This window comes from Suricata suricatta, chromosome 6 (genome assembly GCF_006229205.1).
Source record: "Suricata suricatta isolate VVHF042 chromosome 6, meerkat_22Aug2017_6uvM2_HiC, whole genome shotgun sequence".
NCBI lineage: Eukaryota > Metazoa > Chordata > Mammalia > Carnivora > Herpestidae > Suricata > Suricata suricatta.
In genome coordinates this window covers 129271055-129294000 of record NC_043705.1, presented here as the reverse complement: position 1 = coordinate 129294000, position 22946 = coordinate 129271055, and the positions used below count along the sequence as shown (strand labels likewise).

The 22946-nt window shown below is 35.0% G+C and overlaps 1 protein-coding gene across 2 annotated transcripts in view; it reads right to left on the bottom strand.

Annotated features, from left to right (window-relative positions):
- Positions 1–4474: 4474 nt before the first annotated feature.
- Positions 4475–22946, bottom strand: part of LOC115293259 (cadherin-10) — a 177636-nt gene continuing 159164 nt past the window's right edge. Inside the window, exons 9-13 of one of the 2 annotated variants that reach the window (XM_029941057.1) lie at positions 18359–18480; positions 12490–12598; positions 8303–8554; positions 4990–5513; positions 4475–4853 (exon numbers count right to left, since the gene is read on the bottom strand). In XM_029941057.1, coding sequence (XP_029796917.1) covers positions 5023–5513; positions 8303–8554; positions 12490–12598; positions 18359–18480 — 974 coding nt within the window. In that variant the 3' untranslated portion in view covers positions 4475–4853; positions 4990–5022. Of the gene's footprint in view, positions 5514–8302; positions 8555–12489; positions 12599–18358; positions 18481–22946 lie in introns of both variants that reach the window. The other variant, XM_029941056.1, reaches the window with a different exon arrangement.

Below are 22946 nucleotides of genomic sequence, written 5' to 3'. Positions count from 1 at the left end.
CACGGCAAGAGTCTTAGGAATGCTTCTAAATATTTCAAATTGTGGAGGAGGTTTATTTAGATAATTTGGGGATGAGGTTGCTGTTCTATCCTTCCTGTGGAGTTGTAAATGTCATGTTCCAAATTCGGGATAATTCCACAGCTGGAAAAGAATTTTCACAGACTGGCTACCAGTTTTCTTTTATGCTCTTTTTAATGGTTAATCCTTTCTTATATAAATCCCTTAATTTAATAAAGATGGCTCATTGTGCTACTTTATGCCTAGTTTAAAATAATCCCATTTATAATAATAGTAGAATATAACATTGAACAAATTATCCTTATATGCTTTTTTTGGTTTTTTTTTTTGCTCCTACTAATTAAAATTGTGAAAAGTGCCTTTTTCTTACCCTGTTCTTCTGCTTAGTTGATTTCCAGACCCGAAAATGAAATAGCTAATTCACCATAGAGGTAAATACTCTATTTATAGTCTTAAAGGAATAGTAAGATTATCAGAGGACTTGGAGGTAAATTGTAACATGTATAATAAATATTTGAGTGGACTAAAATAAATTAAACATATATATTTACGTTATGATATAACATATGTTATGAATTAACATGTAAATATATGTTAATACACATTTGTTTACTGGCCTGGTTTTGTTGCTTTCTAAAAAAAGTATGTGTATACATATACTTAAAAAATTTAGTTATCAGTGCAAGCATCTTTACTCATTCACATCGATTCTCTTAGCTCATTTCTTTGGTTTTGTTGTGGGTTCTGGATTCAAAGTTGTTCTCTAGAGTCCCTACTTAGGTAAGTTTGAAGGCTGTCTTCTTTGCATACCAGTTACTTTGGTATATTTTTGGCAACTGCAACAAGTGAAATTTGCTACAAGCAATCAAGAAAATATGCATCTCTTTAAACCCAGTAGTTATGGCCTGTAGGAAATAAACAAATATAAACACAAGAAGTAAATAAATTCAAATATTGAAGCTTAGTGCCTTTGGGCAAGAAAGTAGAAGTTTTCCTTCAACATTCTTTTTTTTCATTATAATCTTTCTCAAAACCTTCCCTTATCAATGCTCCTTTTAATTAGCCTTTTCACAGCACTATTAAGGTCCCCCAAATCATGACTCAGACCCCAATCTACTAGGACGAAAGCCGAAAATGTAGTCATCTGTGCTTCCAGCACTTACTTTACGTCAATTTCCATGATCATCATTTTTGGTATTTCACTAATGTTCCAAACACATTTGCAATGTTACTTCATCGAAAACAATGTTTTGACTTTCTCAGATTTGTGTGTCTTTTAAGGCATAGCTCTAATTTCCTAAAGCAATTAGCCAAAATAATTATTGGATACTTAACATTTACCTTTAAAAGGACAGCCCAGGACAGTACCAGTCTGGAAGAAAAAAGTAAATGAACAAAAAAAATCACTGAGACTCGTCCTATAACTTTGAGTACTTCACTATTTAAAGAAGGAGGCAGATATATAATATGTAAATAATATGTGTATATACACACATATATAGTTTAAAATTAAGTCTGTGATAAATCCAATAGTACAAGATTTATTAATTCTTCCAACAAATGTTTATTGAGCACCTAAACAGATATAATTCTGTTTATTGGGCATCACAATGAACAAAATACAAAATCCATGCTCTCATGAATTTTACATTCTATTTGAGAGAGACAGAAGGTAGTCTTAGTAAACAAGTCATTTAGCATGTTAAAAAAGGGAGTAGTATTAGAGAGAAAACATATGCAGTGTCAGAGCAATAGGACAGTCTAGGGAAATACTGTAACTTTCAAATAGGTTGGGCAGGGTAAGACCTCAATTTAAAAATACCATTTAATAAAGAATTGGAACAAGGTAGGGACACAAGCTGGGGAAGAGGGAATGGTCAGTGTGAACTCACGAATGCCAGAAAAAACGTAGAGTCCATAACGGCAGCACAGTAAATAAATGGGAGAATGTTCTTTACAAAGGCTTTAAGGATATAATAAGGATTTTGCTTTCTACTCTGAGTAAGATGAAGAAAGAGTAATGTTTAAAAGCAGGGAGCAACCAAATGGGATTTTGAAAATATCTCTTAGACCTCAATGCTGACAGTAGAGTGTAAGTGGGGCAAGGCTACAGCACTTGGGAAGTGAATCGCTCCTAGTAATTGATAAAAGGTTTAGGGTAGAGTAATGGAAATGGAGAGAAAGGTGGAATCCTGTGTATATTTTACAAATGAAAGGAAACCACCTTCTTGGATGTGGTATTTACAAGAAAAAGCAGGGTCCAGAATGACTACAAAGTCTTGGGTTTGGGCACATCATTGGAGTAAACGGGGGAAAGACTAGATGCTGCTCCTACACTATTTACAACCTGGTCACCAAGCGGAAGTTCTGAACTCCACACCGTGAGCTAATCCGTGCACCCTTCCAAAGCAACGGAGAGTCCCAGCAGCTAACCAGACGATAAAAGGTGGCCAAAGGTCTGTTATCTTTCAGACTCACTCGGTCTACTGTATTTCCAACTTACTCGGAACAGGCTGCACTTCTGGCAGATCTGAGTCAGGGACGTTCCGATTACTGCCACCAGTGAGCTTGACCAGGCAGTCCTGCAGCGCTCCCCATGGGCGCCCGCGCAGGCGCAAGTCCACAGGGCAACGGAGCCTATGGTCACAGGGCATTAGGCAATACATGGCCAGCAGAAGGGGGTGTAGCTGGTGAAGGCATAATGAAGACATTATATACCAACACTCAGATAGATGTATTAATCAACGAACCAGATACTCGTAATTCTCAACCTTAAATCTTAGGGGCTTTAAAAGTTTTTATTCTGGACTATCTTAGACATCTAATTGATCATAATTTATATGTTTAAGTCTACCAAGAAATCACTGGAACTCTTTCAGAGATAATTAAAAATATTCAGATAAGAATCCCAATTACTTATACCCAATATTAATAAAAATAGCTAATGCTGGAAATTCATAAACCAATTTTCAATCAAATTAATATCATATTTTAATCATAATTAATGTGAAATGTTTATAAGATATGCTTTAATTTTTCCAATTTTTTAAATTTTATTTAGTGAATAATCATAAGACATCGAGGATTTTCTCTTCCTTCAGTTTAGTTTTTGCTTTGTTTTATTTTTTTCCCTTTTTAAACTATGTCTTTTTTATAGTCAGCCTTCTGGGTATAATAATGGGTTCTTGAAATATAATAAGTGAACCAAGTTAGGTTTACTATGATCTGATGTATCAGCCTTATCATGTGTCTAGTTTTAACTAGACCACAGGGGTTGTTTTCCTTTCATAATTATATTACCATGCAAACTGTCTGTAGTCAATGAAATGAATGCCGTTTCAGCCTGGAAGTTGGGGGGAAAGTATCATTCAAAAAGACTGAAATAAATAATTCTGCATTAAAGATTTTTCAATATTGTACTCTCACTCCAAAAGGATAGCATTTTCACTAGTTGGGAAGCACACCAATCTTTGGTATTGTGCATGATTTTCTCAGCAGGGAATGCGACTTCCTAGTGTAGACTCCACAGAGAGCTCCATTTATAAATAAATCATATTTGGAGCTTGAGAATCCAGAGATCAGTTGGCAGCAGTTGGCCTCCATGAATCTCGGGAGCACCAGATGATTAACTGCCAGTATTTTTTTCCTTTCTAGTGAATCATTCATTGACAGAAAAACAGACTTAATTACAAATAAATACGTAATGCATTTTTGAAAACTTGACATAATCACAGTACCGTATCTTAAAGGAATATTCAACATTATTAGTATCATAACTAGGCCTTTTCAAAGTCACCATGGGAAGTAACAATATTTTCCATGAGAGGATTATTTCAGTCTGAGGTCTGTCTGAACTATTCTTACCTATAAAACTCAATAGCACAAATGTCATACCAAAATAAGAAAATGTGATATTCTTTCAGATATTATTTTAATGAATATAACAAAACGAAATGACTGTATTGCTGATTTTGGAGATATTTAGCATAAAGATGGCCATGTTTTTAAGTTGGCTTAACGGTACATGACTATGACTTTTAGGAGACAAGTTTTTCACATAGCAGAGCATAACAAAACTCACCGGAAAAACAATTCTTTTTTTTTAAATTTCTTAATGTTTTATTTATTTTTTTGATAAAGAGAGACAGAGCATGAGAGGGGGAGGGTCAGAGAGAAGGAGACACAGAACTGGGAGCAGGCTCCAGGCTCTGAGCTAGCTGTCAGCACAGAGCCTGACATGGGGCTCGAACCCACGAACGTGAGATCTGACCTGAGCTGAAGTCGGAGGCTTAACCGACTGAGCCACCCAGGTGCCCCTGGAAAGACAAGTCTTACCTAAGTCATATTAACTTGGTTAGAGGTCTCAGTAGGAACTCTACTGACTTTGTGCCCTTACCTGCACTCAAGGTAACTCAAGAAACTTCTTCCTAGGAAAAAAATGAAGCTGGAGACAAGGTAGTTGTAAAAACTTGTTTATTTTTTTTAAAAATAAATACAAAAATATAAATATAAAACATTAGCAGATAGAATTTGATGAAATGAAATTGCACAAACGTTTGTATACCAGGTTGCATATCACACCTACTAACACCACATGTACTTTTTTTTAATTTAATGTACAGAACAGGATATACCTTAAATGTTTGTCTCCATCTTTTTCAAAGCTCCATTTGCAAGGGCAGGAAGTGTATCTAACAGAAGCGGCTTGTGTGGTTGCTATCCTGTTCATGTTTCTGAAATTATCTTTTACTTCTAAGATGGACAACACTGAATTTCCATAGCTTTGGCTCTTGGAAGTGATTAAATAAAATTTCGCATATATTCCATGAGACATCCTACAGGAAAGAATTAATGGAATTAATGAACAAATTAAGAAGTAAATGGGAAAAAATTGTGCTGAGTGGCAGGAAAACTCTCCTGAATATCAAATATTGTGAAGGAGGGGGCGGGGGCCGGTGTCCGTCGAGTTACCTCCTTTTGTTTGAACAGAACCGGTGTCCTGGGTTAAGAGTCTTTGTCACTGTCCCCGCCGCCGTACATTTCGGCCAGCTTGTTAAACCGGGGGCCCCATTCTCGGAGGTAATCGTAGTTTTGGTCTCCGTCAGTGGTCCCCGATTCCAAGGAGCTCAGAGACTCTGCGATGGAGTCGTTTCCTTCGTAGGCGTAGGTGGCCAGCGAGTCGTAGGGGGGCGCGGTGGGGTCGAGATCGTGCTCCTTCAGCCGCTCGTTAATGAAATCCCGGACGTCGGTGTTGTCCGGCGCCGTGGGAGTCCTCCGAGGAATAAATAACGTCTCCGGAATGATGTCTCTGCGGAGCTTCTTCTCCTCGATCGCTGCGGGGTTCCTCAGGGTGCCGATATCAAAGGCCTGGGTGTCCTCCTCTCCGCCACCCTCGTCGTTATAGCTCACAATGTTGTCTCTGATGTCCTCTTTGGACAAGATCAGAGGCTCCTTTTTCCGCTGTCTTTTCAGAGCTGCAAACAGTACTACTATGACTTGAAAAAAGAAAAAAGAAGATTCATTAGCGGTCCATCTCAAGCACTCTATAAATAACGAGTGGACGTCCTGGAGAGGAGTTGAAGTTAGTTAGGTTTTCGGACACAGGCTGGAATTTAAGATTCATTTTGTATGTCCATGACTTTGGAAGGGAGGGGAGGGGAGGGGAGCGGAGGGGGGGGGGGGGGGGGGGGGGGGGGGGGGGGGGGGGGGGGGGGGGGGGGGGGGGGGGGGGGGGGGGGGGGGGGGGGGGGGGGGGGGGGGGTGTGGAGGATTTAGCCAGGACAGGTGGTTGAAGTGCAGTATTTGCAATTTATTTTTAAAGCCATCTGGGGTATTTCTCAAATACAGCGAGGTATTTTGTCTATTTTTTCTAAGAACTGTTTAAAGTTAGTTCCTGATTGTACAGACATTATTTATATTTTGCATTGAATAGTGACATAAGGCATTACATAAAAAATAGACACAAATGGAATTGGGCTTCAAATAAAACAGTTAAGGGGACAAAAACATGTCCATAGTTTTCACATCTTTATACAATATTAAAAAGGCAGCATTCTTCTCAAGATATGCCAGTATTGGTTTGAGTTAAATAGCTTTGCTGATGGATTTACATAGATTTTTCTTTTCTTACACTGCTAATAGAAAAAGGGGTTTTTTTTTCCATAAACTGTTTTTTCATACATTGTCTTAATTAGTGGGGGAAAGTGACCTCCTAATTAGACACTATTATTTGTTTAGAGATCTTCCAGGCATTACATGGAAATATGTATCTCATGTGAGACCATGAAGAAGTTCTCAGATCACAAGATGGCAAAGAGTGAATTCCAATTTCTACACCGAATTACCTATATAAACTATGTGTGAACCTCAGCTAGACACATTTCAAATGACTGTAGATGTATAGATAGAAATGTGTATCCCTCAGAAAGGGCATTTACCTACGTCTGTGATCAGTTACCAATAATAATAATTTTACTAATCATAATGATGGTAATATCATAAAAGAGAGGAGTATTAATTTTAAATTCCCTTCAGTTGTATTGCTTTCCCCACCCTCATTCAGTATCCCCAAACATTTTGGACATGATCCTTTAAAATTATGACTTGGGGAAACAAAAGTGAATTCTATAGATAAGGAAAGAGAAAATATTTTATGAGTTATGTATATGACGAAATATCTATACTTATTTAGTTTCTTTAGAAGAAACATTTCTAGGAGATGGGATTTATTATCATTATGAACGAATATGTCCTCTCAAAATTCATATTAAAGCCTATATCCCCAAAGTGAGGGTATTTGGAAGTGGGGTCTTTAGGAGGTAGTTAAGTCATAAGGTGTAGCCCTCATGAGTTGAAACAGTGCTTAGTGCTTTTATTAAAAGAAACAAAACAGATGATTCTGTCTGCCGCATGAGGATACAATAGAAGATGGCTGTCTTTGAACTAGAAGTGTGCCCTCTCCAAATTTGGAATCTGCCAGTGCCTTGATTTTGGACTTTTCATCCTCTAAAACTATGAGAAATTTCTGTGGTTTAAGCCATCCAGTCTATGGTACCGTTACAGCAGCCTGAGCTTAGAGAGTTATGTTATTACGTGAAGGGCTCTTAAATTTTGTTTTCTCTTTTATTAACACAAGATTGTCAGGCTGCTTGCCTTCAAGCTTGGGTGAAAGGACAAACAAGGGACTTTTTTAATGCAACATAAAATAAAGTTTTAAAATAATGATAAGTATTATTGACCTTCAAAGTAGTTAAAAAATAAATAAGCCAGCATTAAGAGAAAAACATGTTCATTCTTCAGGTCTTGGAGAAAATGTGACATTTTATTTTGCTCAAATTTATACACTCACACACACATACACAAAATTGTGATGTAAAGATGTTAGATTGTTTATTATCAACCAAACGATCTTACCCAGTAAAAAAAAAAAGTCCTAATAATGAGGATAATGAACCTTACTAAGATTGGTTCCAAAATCCAGGGTCATTTTATTGCTTCTTAATATGTCAGATACAATGTTTTTTGATTAGGGTCATAGGAGTATGCACAATGGTTTTAAGATAATGCAACTGGTGAGTAAACTTATTCAGATTTTTCATTCAAAAGCAGTTAAAAAGCAATTTGCTCTAGGTTATAAAATCAAGTATTATTGTTGTAGGGAAAAGTGAACCCAGGTGAAGGCCTATTTCAACAGTATTTCAGTGAAAAGGGAAGATAGTGAGGCCTCCATCCAGCATAATAAGAACAAAAACCTGGAAATAAACTGTGGACTTACTGAAAAACTATGTATAACGTAAGCACCTTGCTTACGTTGAGCCACTCAGAAATCATGTGACCTCGAAAAATATTATGAAAAACTCTTTCAGTCTTACTATCTTAAGAAAAGGTAGTAGCTCTCTGGCCAGAAAAAAAATATTTTAATATAAACAATATCCCATGGTTAATGTATGTCTGTCTTAAATATTGGTGTTAATTTGGAAAGAGATATTTTAGTTAGTTAGTTAGTTAGTTATTTGTTTTTAATTTTTTTTTTGAGAGCAGGAGAGAGGGTGAGGGTGACCAAGGGGCAAAGAGAGAGAAAGGAGAGAAGCAAGACTCACCTCAAGAGGGACTTCTGCTCACCTGACATGAGACTCGAACTCACGACCTGTGAGATCATGCTCTGAGCTGAAGTCAGAGGCTTAAAGACTGGGCCACCCAGGAGCCCAGAGGAATTATTTCGATAACAGAGTTTATTTATAAATACACAATCCGGAAATAAGAGTTTTTTCGGTCACGTTCTTACCCAGCAGAATAACGATGCAGAGGAGGATGGCGATGAGCGCGCCCGTGCTGAGGCCAGCGGGGAGCAGCAGGGCCTCGGCGCTGCAGGACTGCATGTTGCCCTGGCTGTCGCAGGCGCACACGCGGATGGTCAGCGTGCCCGTGCTGCTCTGGATTGGGTAATCGTTGTCTGATATCACCACGGGCAAGAGATAGGTACTTATTTCATGTCTATTGAATCCATTTTTTCGGGTTAAGATTCTGGCAGTATTATCTAAAATACATTGTAAAATATTAAAAATGGCTTGGGACAATAGATTTCTCTCCTCTTGACCACTATGATTTGACATATAAGTAAAAAGATGTTCATGTAAATTGTAAAATTAATGTCAATTTTCCTATAAATGTATGCAATGCAACTAAGAGGTAGATAAGATAAATTAGACAGTTGGAGGAATCTAATACTATGCTTATTTATTAGAGTTCCAACTAATATGCAGATAAGGCTTTTAACATAGTAAATTTCTATAAGTGAATATTTTATCGACTGCAAGGATAATAGTTTTTCAGAATTTTCAGAAAACATACCTATGCATATCAAGAAAATATTATATAATTTTTTAAATTTATAAATGCATGTATGTTTATGCACATACACAAAGCACGCATTAATCTAATATTCATGAAGAAAAACATGAATGGGTATATTTTAAGTACAGTTGCACTTTTAAAATCAATAATGCACTCCAAACCCTTCAAGAGTTCCAATATATAAACAATGGTGAGAAAGTTGTTTAATATTTCTAAACTTTGATATCTACCCATTAAAATGAATATAATATATAACTGAAAGTACTGGTGGAACATGACTGATGTGGAATGCCTAACAGAAACACAGAGAGTTTTAAGGATTTAAAAAATTCTAGCATTCTACTACCCAGTATATTGGTATCGAAAATGTCTTTATCTGATAACTCGCCCAGTATATTAGTACCGAAATTTTCTTTATCTGGTAACTCACCTCCTTAAATGGAGGTGGTGCAGTTAGGATTCCTCCTAGCCTTCTGTAGTCAATATATATTTTTTTAAATCCATATGTTCTTGTGGGATAACTTCCTATTCTGTCGGTTCAATGCATTTAGATTTGTTTAGCCAATCCCATAAGCTTGTTTAAAATACTAATGTAGGGAAGGGAGTGAGTTAGCCAATTGCTCAAATCATGTAGGACAGGAAAAAAAGGTGATGATTTCTTGCAGGTATTGTGTTTGCATATAAAACAGTCATTTCATAAATTATTAGTAAGAAGTTATGTCTACTACATCAGTTAACTACATAAGCTATGAAAGGAGATTAGCTAACCAGAAGATGTATCACAGCAAATTTAAAAATATAAAATGTAACCCTGATAATTTTGCAAATTTGACTTATATGCTAAGAAGTATTAGGATATCATTCTTACAGTATCAAACCTACACTAAAATAAGTATAGGCATATGGATATATGTTTTTTCTTTTTTCTTTTTTTAAGTTTTTATTTAAATTTCAGTTAGTTAAGGTATAGTATTAATTTCCGGTGTGCAATATAGTGATTCAGCACTTCCATACACCACTCGATGTTCATCGCAACAAGTGCATTTCTTAATCTCAATGCCTATTTCACCCATCTCCCTACCTATCTCTCCTCTGGCAACCATCAGTTTCTTCTCTATAGATAAGTGTAAGTGTCTGTTTCTTGGTTTGCCTCTCTCTCTTCTTCCTTTGCTCTTTTATTTGTATCTTAAATTCCTCATATGCGTGAAATCCTATGGTATTTGTCTTTCTCTGATTGATTTAGTTCAGCTTAATACACTCTCAGTACACTCAGGCAGTAACTTCTTTGACATTGGCCATAGCAACTTCTTACTAGATATGTCTCCTGAGGCAAAAGAAACAAAAGCAAATATACACTTGGGACTTAATCAAAAGAAAAATCTTCTGCACATGAAGGAAACAATCAACAAAACTAAAACCTACAAAACTGGAAAATATATCTGCAAATGACATACCTGATAAGGGGTTAGTATCCAAAATCTATAAAGAACTTATAAAACTCAACACCAAAAAAACCCAAATAATCCAATTAAAAAATGGGCAGAAGATAAGAATGGGCACTTTTTCCCTCAAAAAAGACACACAAATAGACACACGAAAAGGTGTTCAGCATCACTGATCATCAGTGAAATACAAATTAAAACTACAATGAGATATCACTTCACACCTGTCAGAATGCTAAAATTAACAACACAGAAAACAGCAGGTGTTAGCATACAGATATATTTAGAATCTTTTTGCCTTACCCTTTTTTTAACTCTTCCAAAGTTTCTAAATCTTAATTTTACCTACAATAGTTTTAATACACTGAAGAACAAAATGACATTTTACCCTAAACTAGCCATTCTATTCTAATCATTTTATTAAATATTTAGAAAGTCATCATATAATTATGCTTAGGATCTATAAGTTAGTAGAAAGTGAGGGAATCTTAACAATTAAAAGCCCCAAGTATGTTATCACAAAAGCAGAAAATTAAATTTTAAAAACTTACACATTAAACTTAAAGTTTTCTAAGATGAACATATACATAAACACAAGGGTACTTTCTCAAGAAGAGCAATTTTATTTCTCAATGGAATTTCTTTCAAAATGCACCCAGTAGCAAAATAGTGAATTTATGCAGTATTATATCATATATTTCATATCCTATAGAGTGACATGTTCAGATTTATATTTATATGGCTTCAACTCTTGTTCTGAGTAACTCAAATAAGATCAAGAACTCTCCCAAATATAGGAAGATGCCACTACTCACTAAAACTTAATGAAGATTAGCCTAAAGGTGCTTACCTAGTAACTATGAAATGTTATGTTAAGATAACATTATTTCCAGTCTCCATTACTTTTCAAAATTGAGAGATGGTTTGTTGGGAGCCAGGGCTTGGTTTAACAGGAACACAAATTAAAATACACTTAGAAAGATGAATAATGTTGTCAATTCAGTAATAGGGATGTCCACTCCAAGTTATATATATAGGAAGACAGATTCAGCAAATAAAATGATAGGTGTTGTTTTACTATTATGCAGACGAAACTGAACATTGTATGTCTTATCTGCCAACCCTATGCTGATTTTTCCCATCACAATTATTTTAGATGTTCAGAAGGATAGAAAACAGACATTTCAGAAACTCCAATTTAGCAAACAAATGTTACCAGTGGATGTTCTGTCTTCAACTGATTTGTGAACTTTCTACGATATCCAATACCTCAAATAAAAATTGGGTTAATGTAAAACTATCCATTATCTTCAACTTCTTTCTGATATTCTGAAGCCACCTAGAGGTGGTATAGCAATCTGACTGCCAGTGTACTTACATTGTTATGAAGGTATTATAAGTATGCCAAGGTAGTTATTAAATTTATTTTAAGAATAACTATATTGATGCTTACTCTAAAACATGTATGCCTTTTTAAAAAAGATCAGCTGATATAGTTAATTTAACATAAATTTGTTGGAAGGGGGAAGCTTTAACTACACACTTTTGTTTAGACTAGGATAATTACCATATATATTTTTCAAAGAATAAAGCTGTTCAACTTTTTAAAAATAGTAACCATTTTCATATTTTTCCTATAAAATCTGTTTTTGCCCCTTTTGGGAATGGAATAAATGTAATTTCAGTATTTTTGATCACAGAGACATTTACATATTACACAGAAGAATAGTATATCTTGCCCTTGCAGCTGCTTTTGGACTTGAAGTTCCTCACAGGCCAATATGGTGACTTCTCTTTCTTCTGACCCATATTCCATACCTTCTTGGCATTGGTGAATCTGTTGCTGCTAAATCTCATTGAAATTTGCACAAGGGTCTAGCTAAGTCATTTATTTCTCTACCCCATGTGTCTGATTATTTCCAGCCTTTCAATGTTTTCAAGATCCAATCTTATCATTAGTTCTCATATAGAGATTTCTTTCATGTAATTTGCTACTTTTTGAAATTTGAGAAAATGAATAGTGTAAAGAAATTAATCTCATTGAATATCTGATGAAAACAACATTCTGTAACACAGAACAATAAATTAATACATCATACATATGGTAATTGTTACTTTGCAGAAAAGTTGTTGTTAATGCCACGCTAAATCATAATGATCGTGTTCTAAAACTTACCTTCATTATCCTGTACTGTAAAGTTGGGATTGACAGCAGCTAAACTGAAGAAAAATTTCTGTCCACCTAAAGGGTCATCTTTGTCCACTGCACTTATAGTCTGTATTAGCTGCAGAAAAGAGAAAAATGCATATTTGTCGAATTCTATGTGTATAATCTGCTTTAAAAGATATAATTTTTAACATCCAATATTGTCTAAATTTAAAGGCAGTTGGTGTTTCTCCTTGTGGATGTATCTTTGACTTATTCTTTTTTTGTTATTACTGATTTTAATAAAGTTCTCATCTCTCTCCCTCCCTTTCTGCTTCTCAGTCTCTGTCTCTCCCTCTTCCTCAATTTCTCCTATATATAATTCATTTCTTCAAAATAAAAAATGGCAATACTATAGTCTTTGGAGCCTTATTAATTTACCATTTGAAATGAGTAAGTTATTTCACACATCTTTAAACACTGATCTGGAAGAGTTTATCTAATGTACGAAAAATTCAGAAAACTATTGTGATTATGGTTTTTCTCCACATCAAAAGTAAAATAAAAACTATTCAAAGAATGTAGAGAGTTTATAGGTAATATTATACACAACTTTCTAAATGAAAGACAAACATTATGGTCTACTTTAGCTGTAATGGTTCATTTCATCCGCACTGTATATAAAATTACATATTTTTAACTCAGTATATGCATACTATGGGAAATGGTTATTTTATAAAGATCATCTCTGATTTATTTAAGGATAAGAGACAATATGAGATGCTAATTGGTAACAATGAGGAAAATGTAACACCTTATGCTATAATCATATCATGTTTTGAACATATATGATTAATATTATTAAATATATACATATAACATATAGCTATGTAACTTTTGCATATATATCCATTTTGTCCTTTACTTATATGTATAACATTTTGAGTATATGTTTACATATCTTAATTTTTCAAGAGGGCTTCAGAAGTTGCTAATTTGTATGTTGATGTTTATATACATGGTCAAATTTATGCTTAACTAAAAGGAATATACTTTAATAAATTGACTCATTTTAACATTGTGTCTATATTTGATAAAAATATTTGTTACTAATGTTTCTTTTTATTTAAAAATGATTTCAAGTTTAAAATATTATAACATGTAATTATAAAACATTAAGAAATTATTTTAACTCTTCTGTATTCAAACAGTCTTCTTTTAAATTACCTTATAAAATTAAAAATGTGATATATTTGGTACTCCCTATTTATTTACAACCTTAACCACTTTCTTCAAAATGATACAAGAAATACAATTTGATCAAAGAAAGATAAATGGTTTTTGTCTAGGAATAAGCAGCCAAAAAGATCATTTAAACTTTGAATAATTTTAAAATATATTTTAAAATAAAACATAACAACTTAATGAAACGTTAGTGGTAACTTAAGATTGAATAGAAAGCAAATATTTATTGCTAATATAAAACCAAAAATGGTATATCTGTGAAGGAATTAAAGAGAAAAGTGTTTATACAAGTATTCATTAATACAATTTAAGAGGTATCAATTCAGTTACAAAAACATTTCTTGACTGACTCTTATTTGTCAAACATTTTAAAATATTATATCTTAAAATAGTGATTTATAGGAATAAGTTTAAGGGGAAAATGACATAAATGAAATAACATCAAGAAAGTTAGTAGACTAAATATAATTTTTATGTTCATATATATCATTAAGATTAATAGGTTAGCACACATACAGACACAAAATGATAGCAATTTAAAAGTAGAGCTATAATATTTCATAATAAATATACATTTTCAGCTATGATTACAAATTATAATTTCATTTTATTTTTATAAACCAAAATAATACATTTCAGACAACAAAATGTCCACACTTTTACATATACCTATAAGAAATTATAATGGTTTACACAAAAATTCCTTTTTTAAAAATGTTTATTCCTTTATTTTGGGAGAGAGAGTGTGTACACTCATGCTCTCACATGTGCGCATGAGCAGGGGATGGGCACAGAGAGAGGATGAGAGAGAACCCAAGTAGGCCCTATGCTCAGCTCAGAGCCCAACTCGGGCTCCATTTCATGACCATGAGATCATGATCTGAGCAGGCATCAAGAGTCAGATGCTTAAACCACGGAGCCACCCAGGCCTCCTTACAAAATTATTATTTTCTTTAAATTTTTAGTATTTATTTATTTTGAGTGACAGAGAGAGAGAGAGAGAGAGAGAGAGAGAGAGAGAGAATGGGGCAGGGACAGAGAGAGGGAGAGAGAGAATCCCAAATAGGCTCCTCACTGTCAGTGCAGAGCCCAACATGGGGATCAATCACGCTTGAGATCAAGACCTGGGCTGATACCAAGAGTTGGACACTTAACCCACTTAGCCATCCATATACCCCTTATGCAAAAATTCTTAATTAAAATATGTTGATTGAATAAAAGGTGGTAGTATTGTTGATTTCAAAATTAATGATTCACTGATATATTTTCTTTAAATGTTATAAAGAAAGTAATCCCTGTATTGTTCAAAGATCAACTGTATTTTGTTTTGGTATATGTTTGCTTATTTGTTTTGGTATATGGACCATATACATGTGGGCATATAAATATGCATATGTATGTGTATATACATATACACACATATATACCATATACTATATACATTTGAATTGAGTTGAAATATAAATCATAAGTTGGCAACAAGGAGATAAAACTGTCTCCTTTATCTCTTTGCATAAGCACTCACTATTTTATTCCTGCTAGAGACAAATTCATTTTAACTAATTTCCAATAAAATAGGTTGCCACGTTATGGAAAACAAAAACAAAAACACTGGTGATGTCTAGTATTCACTTTGAGCATGTGAAGAACAGACACTGGTAAGTCATTTATATTTTATATCCTTAGCTGTAGCATAATTGGTTTGTATTTTTACTAGGCTATTTTAAAATAATCTCCATTCAATGAGAGGGCTTTTTCAGTGATCATTAGCTTTTCCAGTGGTTAGGGTAGTCGTTTCCATTGACGCAAAACTTCCTTTTGTTCTGGTAAAAAGCACCCTTTTCGGTAGCTAGTAAGTAACTAAACTCTGTTCCATGGAGACCCGTAGTGGGATATTTTGGGCTTGATGAAGGTCGGGAGCTCAGATTCTATCTGTGGGTAAATATGAGGAGCATTCCTCCCTGGGGAGACTCTGAGAAATCTGTGAGCTGAAATGCTATTTCCTTCCCATAACAATTAAATTATTAAAATATATTTTATTGACTGTAAATGAAAGAGAAATGAAACAGCCAGTCTTCTCTCCTTTCCTAAGGACTCTCTGTGATGGAAAAGATAAGGACACAAGCAGCTTAGTTCAGGCACGAGAGGGAATTCTTAATGCTACATCAATTGTAAGCTCCATCTTTTCCAAGGGGGAAAGTCTTCTACACTTAGAGCAGGGAACAGACTGAAAAGGAGGAGGAGATGGTAGTTAACTTTATCTCTGTCTTCTCATTTTGTCCATGCACGAATAAACTGAATCATTTCCTATGCTGTTATGCAAAGTACTACTTTTAATCAGCACTTAATTCAGAGAATTAGGTGGACTAGAATACTCTATAAATAACTAAAACACACCCAGAAGTCCTGACAAGCTCCTATACATCCCAGAAGGAGAAGAGGCAGAGTTAACAATTGAATTGCAAGGATGGTTCAGTGAAAGACTTTTTCAAATAACCATCTTGGTTTTACCTGTTAGGATGTTGTAACTTAGAATTCCATCATTGAGTACATAAGGATTTGGTTTAAGGACCAATTTTTCAGCCTATAAGACCAAAATGATATTTAACAAACTGATCTTATGTTAAAAAAAAAAAAAACTACTATAGGGGCACCTGGGTGGCTCAGTTGGTTAAGTCTTTGACTTGATTTCTGCTCAAGTTATGATCTCATGGTTTATAAGTTTAAGCCCCACATATGGCTCTGTGCTGAAGTGTGGAGCCTGCTTGGGATTCTCTTCTCTCGCTCTGCCCCTCCCCTGCTCATGTTCATTCTCTCTGTCTCTCTCCCCCCCCAAAAAATAAATAAACATTAAAAATAAAAATAATAACTACTATGGGAAACTACTGTGCATTCAGACAATTAAACGAAAATTATTAATCATGTTATTCCTATCAAGTTGGTCAAAATAAGCTACTTTTTAAATCAAAATCATCTTCAATTTTACTATTTTCCTTCAATAAGCCAACTGGTTTTTAAAGTCCAAAAAATATAAAGTTACTAAACCAGATATATTTTTTAAAGAAAGGCATAAAGAAAAAAAAAAACACCATCTCTTACTTTGTATATTTTGAATGCATTTGAAAATCAGTATTTAAAATGATTCAAATGCTCTGAAAAGATATCTCTTGAAAATCAAATAGAATAACCATAGAGGAAGCAATGCATGCGGCAGTTGTAAAGTGGGTAATTTATCTCTTAGAGAAAAGGCTTCAACTTATGTCATGCTGCGCCTGCCAAGCAGAGGACTATTTGGAATGGTATTTTCAGGGCAAACACTGTTTCATTAAGAAGTAGGTCGGAAGTAGCTTTGTCATTTAAATATTCCAAATTAAACATTTCCATAACATTTTCAAATAAAAAATATGAATGCAATTGCAGCAATTTTACCATTTCAAACAATAGACAGGCTATTGAATTCCTCCTAGAATCTTCAGAAGGAAGAATTTGTGTTATTCCACAACGTAATTTGCATAAAAATGTAACAATGACATTGATGTTTATAAAGAGCGTCAAATGATGTCAAAACACAATACAGTTTTGTGATGGCTCTTCTTTCTTTAATAAAACACATTTGATTCCCAATTATTATTTATAACATGCAGCTTCCTTCTGTGAAGATAGCACTCATACCAATTAAGAGCGTTTCTTTCAGCCATATACACTGGAGTTTTGCAAACAACAAAATGAGTCCACTGAGGAAAAGACTTAAAGAGTTATAAACAATGCTGATGTAGAAAGAATGTTTTAAAGGATAAAAACTAAGTCATTAAGCACTCTAAGTGTTGCTATAATGATGAGATACAAGTATAAATCTAAGGAGTGAATCCTACAGCCTGCTTTGAAATCATTTGCATACATTGGAATATTGGTGCACTGTCTAGCTGGTCCCATGTATCTGTCTCTGTTTTTCCTAACTTCCATCTCCCATTTCTCTAGCAGTTACAGTATTCATCGAAAGAAAGAGCACAAGTGTGGGTTTTTTCCTGTCTGAAAGTTTAAAAGTGAAAGTTATTTCTTCTTACACCTTTTATGGCAAGAATAAAATCTTATATTTTCATTACAACTGTACAAAAGAAATATAAAATTCACTATCTTGTCATGCAGACCATTTTTAAACTCTAAAAAAAGTCAGCCTCTTTTTTTTTTTTAGAGATAGAGAGACAGAGAGAGAGAGAATGATCAAGTGTAAGCAGGAAGAAGGAACAGCAGAGGGAGAGAATCTGGAGCAGATCCATGCCCAAAGCAGAGCCCAATAAGGGGCTTGATCTCATGATCATGAGATCATGACCTAAGCAGAAACCAAGATTCAGGCATTTAACTGAAACATCCAGGCACACTGACACCCCTACATCAGATTTAAAAACAATATATATATATATATATATATATATATATATATATATATACACACACACATATATACATATATATATGTATACATATTATATATTATACATTATATAACATATAAAATAACTATATATACACACATTACTGGGACTTATATTAGTGTTTTTACCTCTGTTTACTCATTCTTCTTAAGATTAGGAAAAGAAAGTACTTAACAAGCCATTGATATCTTCCAAAGCTTGTAAGTACTATGGTTGCTCACCTGCCCTGGTCTGGCATTTTCACATACAAAAGTGTCATAGAACACAGCAAATTGTGGGGCATTGTCATTAACATCCAAAATTCTCACAAAAACAGCCACGCGAGTCATCTCTTTGGGATTGTCTAGAAAAGAGAAAGGAAAAATTTGTTTAGGAAGACACATTTGTGCACCAGATTTAATTTATACAAGCATCTTGTGGATATTAAGTGCTCACATAAAAATAAGCATCACGTTCATTCTACTAACATAATGAGCAAATGCAATAAAGAAAATTACTGTGGAGCCTAATCAAGTAGTCATAAATTCAGTTATTATTGGCCTCAAGAGTACTACTATTATTTTGGAAAATCTTTTCAAAAAGCAAAATCCAGTGTAAATGAGTTCATATTGTATTTGTGTCCTTACTGTCCAAAATATGTAAAATAAGAACAAATAGTTATTAAATCTTTGTCATACAGTATTATATTATGCTTCAGTAAGTTTTTGGTTGAAGAAATAATTTTAAATAAATTATTAACTAGCCCATAATCATAAGCTTATAAGTAGTAGTTTTTATATTACAATAAACCCTCCTGACTACTTTAATCACTAAAATGTATTCCAATAGCTACTCTAAATTCCTCTTTTGGAAATTTTAATAGATAGCTACTAATTTTACAAGTTGGATGGAAATTTACAGTAAAATATAAGCATGTGAATATTTGCTTAATTGTTACCAGTGCTATTTCAACAGTTGAGGCTCAATTTTGTAAAATAAAGTTAGTTTGATATTAACACATAGAATAATAATGTTTAGTTTTATTTTTTCTTACAAACGCTAAAAATCAAGATAATCAAAGTTTTTACATAAAATATGCATTAAAATGTTTAGATTTATAAATGGAATTTTAAAATATTAATGTCTATTGGGGCGCTTGGGTGGCTCAGTAGGTTAAACATTGGACTTGGGCTCAGGTCATTATTTCAGAGTGTGGGCTCAAGCCCTGCATCAGGCTCTGTGCTGGCTGCTCAGAGCCTGGAGCCTGCTTCGGAGTCTGTGTCTCCCTCTCTTTCTGCACCTCTCCAGCTCGCTCTCTCAGTCTCTAAATATAAATTAATAAACATTACAAAAATTAATGTCTAATTATAGACATGAGGTAACAACCTAGCCTGGAGGTAACAACCTGTATTAATCATAATTACATTAACTTCACCATGGGCTTTTCTAGGAATGCGTACTGATATCTAAGAGTGTTTTAACATCTTAAATTCAAGTTCTATTCATCAGTCTTTGTGATATCAAGATCTTAGTCTTTGGATATTCTATGTAAACTTTAGCAAAGTCAAACACAAGTTCAATATAAAAGAACAAAGGAAGTAATTAGCTAAAGACAAAGAAAAACAGGGGTCCAAGAAAGATACTGGAGGAACATGAAGGCTCTCAGCTTGTCTTGTCCCTGGAACACACCCAGATCAGCACTAAACCATTTTACACATCTAGGAAATTGATCTGAGGATTAACACAACAATCTGCATAACTTGAGTCACAGAACTTGGCAGTTATACAGTGTGGAGCAGTGAACTGGGGAGAGAGAAGCTGCAGTGCTTTCATGAAAAAAAAGCACTCCCCCAAAAAGGAGCTGGAGAGAAAGACTAAGAGTGAAAACACACAGGGGACTGAACAAGAATTCTGCTCCCAATAACCACTGATGGGGAGAAAGGAAAGAGTTTCAACACCATTAGGATTATATAAACAGTGGAGCACAGAGTCTGAAAATCTGGAGCTCAGTGCCTGGTGATGCTCTGGTGAGGTAGTAGGGCGAATCCCTAGGAGCAGGCCTCAGGGTGTGAGGGGTCCCTGTGCCACAGAGGAGAAGCAGTCCTCCTGGAGGGCATTTGGTAGAGGCCATAGGCCTCCCCACAGTCAAAGGTCCCAGCGGACCCTGGAGAGCAGCCACACTTACTGTTATTGGGACAAAGACACTACAGAGCAGTGATACCTGGCACTAGCTCTGTGTTGTGATTTGCCATCATCTCTGAACTTCTGCCGCAGCGTGATTACGGGAACATTTTCTGGCGCAAGTTGGCACCCGGCCATTGCTCAGTGAGACCCTTTCCCAGAGAGTTGGCATGGGCCCAAGCCAGAGGGGTTTCTGCAGAGAGGAGTTTTGAAACACAGCCCTACCTGAGACAATACTCTGAAGGGAGATGCCACCTGGAAGGCTGATGCTTTGACACGGACAGGGTGGAGGCAGGGAGTGGACAGAGGTCTGAGACCAAAAGAAAAGGTTCTTGAAAGTCAATGAGAGCGTGGAGTTCCTGGGCGAGAGACTAGGAAGCTGGGGGGAGCCAGTTCCACCTCTCCTGCATTGGGTGCATGCCCCGGCATCCAACCCAGTAAACTAATGACCCAAATCAATACAATCACAAACGAAAGAGGAGAGATTACAACCAATATTGCAGAATACAAACAATAAAAAGAATATTATGAGCAATTATATGCCAACAAATTGGGCAATCTGGAAAAAATGGGCAAATTCCTAGAAACATACAAACTACCAAAACTGAAACAAGAAGAAATAAAAATTTTAACAGACCCATAACCAGTAAAGGAATCCAATTAATAATCAAAAATCTCCCCACAAACAAGTGTCTAGGGCTGAATGGCTTTCCAGGAGAATTCTACCAAACATTTAAAGAAGGGTTAACACCTATTCTTTTGAAACTATTTCAAAAAATAGAAATGGAAGGAAAACTTCCAAACTCTTTTAATGAAGCTAGCATTACCCTGACTTCAAAACAAAGACCCCCACTAAAAAGGAGGACTACAGACCAATTTCCCTTATGAACATGGATGCAAATAAAGCAAGATACTAACAAACCAGATCTAACAATGCATTAAAAGAATTATTCACCACAATCAAGTGGGATTCATTCCTAGGAAGAAGGGCTGGTTCAATATCTGCAAATCTATCAATGTCATACATCACATTAATAAAAGAAAGGATAAGAACCACATGATCTTCTCTTAGATGCAGAGAAAGCATTTGACAAAATACAGCATCCTTTCTTGATAAAAACACTTGAGAAAGTACAGATAGAAAGATCATACCTCAATATCACAAAAGCCATGTACAAAGGACCTACTGCTAATATCATCCTCAATACAGAAAAACTGAGAGGTTTCTCCCTAAGTTCAGGAACATGACAAGGATGTTCCCCCTCACCACTGTTATTCAATATAATGTTGGAAGTCCTAGCCTCAGCAATTAGATTATACAAGAGATAAAAGGCATCCTGGTGGCACCTGGGTGGCTCAGTCAGTTAAATTCCAACTTTGGCTCAGGTCATGATCTTGCAGGCTGTGAGTTTAGACAGCTCAGAGCTGGGATCCTGGTTTGGATTCTGTGTCTCAGTCTTTCTCTGCCCTTTCCTCGCTCACACTCTGCCTCTCTTCCTCTCTCAAAAAATAAATAAATATTAAAAAAAGATTTTAAAGCATCCAAATTGGCAAGGATGAAGTAAAATTTTCAGTCTTTGCAGATGACATGATACTCTATGAGAAGAACTCAAAAGAATCCACCAAAAAAGACCTGCTAGAAGTGATCCATGAATTCAGCAAAGCCACAGGATATAAAATTAATATATAAAAATCAGTTGAATTTCTGTACACCAATAATGAAGCAGCAAAAAGAGAAATTAAGGAATCGATCCCATCTACAATTACACCAAAAACCATAAAATACCTAAGAGTAAACCTAATCAAAGAGGTAAAACCATACACTGAAAATCATAGAAAGTTCATAAAGAAATTAAAGACACACACAAAAATAGAAATAAAATTCCATGCTCATGGATTGAAAGAACAAATATTGTCAAAATGTCAATACTACCCAAAGCAATCTACATAGTCAGTGCAATCCCTATCAAAATAACACCAGCCTTCTCTACACATCTAGAAAAAACAACCTTAAAATTTCTATGGCAACAGAAAAGACCCTGAATAGCTAAAATAATGCTGAATATGCAAACCAAAGTTGGAGGCATCACAATTCTGGACTCCAAGCTGTCCTACAAAGCTGTATTCATCAAGACAATATGGTACTGGCATAAAAACAGACATATAGATCAGTGGAACATAATAAAGAACCCAGAAATGGACCCACAAATAGATGGCCAACTATTATTTGACAAAGTAGTAAAGAATGTCCAACAGAAAAACAACTGTCTCTTCAACAACTGCTGTTAGGAAAACTGGACAGTGACATGTAAAAGAATGAACCTGGGCCAGTTACTTATACCATACACAGAAACAAATTCAAAATGGATGAAAGACCTAAACATAAGACAGAAAGTTATTAACATCCTAGAAGAGAAAACAGGTAACGACCTCTTTTACCTTGGCTGCAGGCACTTCTCATTAGATATTTCTTCAAAGCAAAGGAGACAAAAGCAAAAATGAACTATTGGGACCTCATCAAGATAATAAGCTTATGCACAGCAAAGGGAACAATGAGCAAAACTAAAAGGCAACTGACAGAATGGGAGGAGATATTTGCAAATGACATATCAGATAGAGGGTTAGTGTCCCAAATCTGTAAAGAACTTA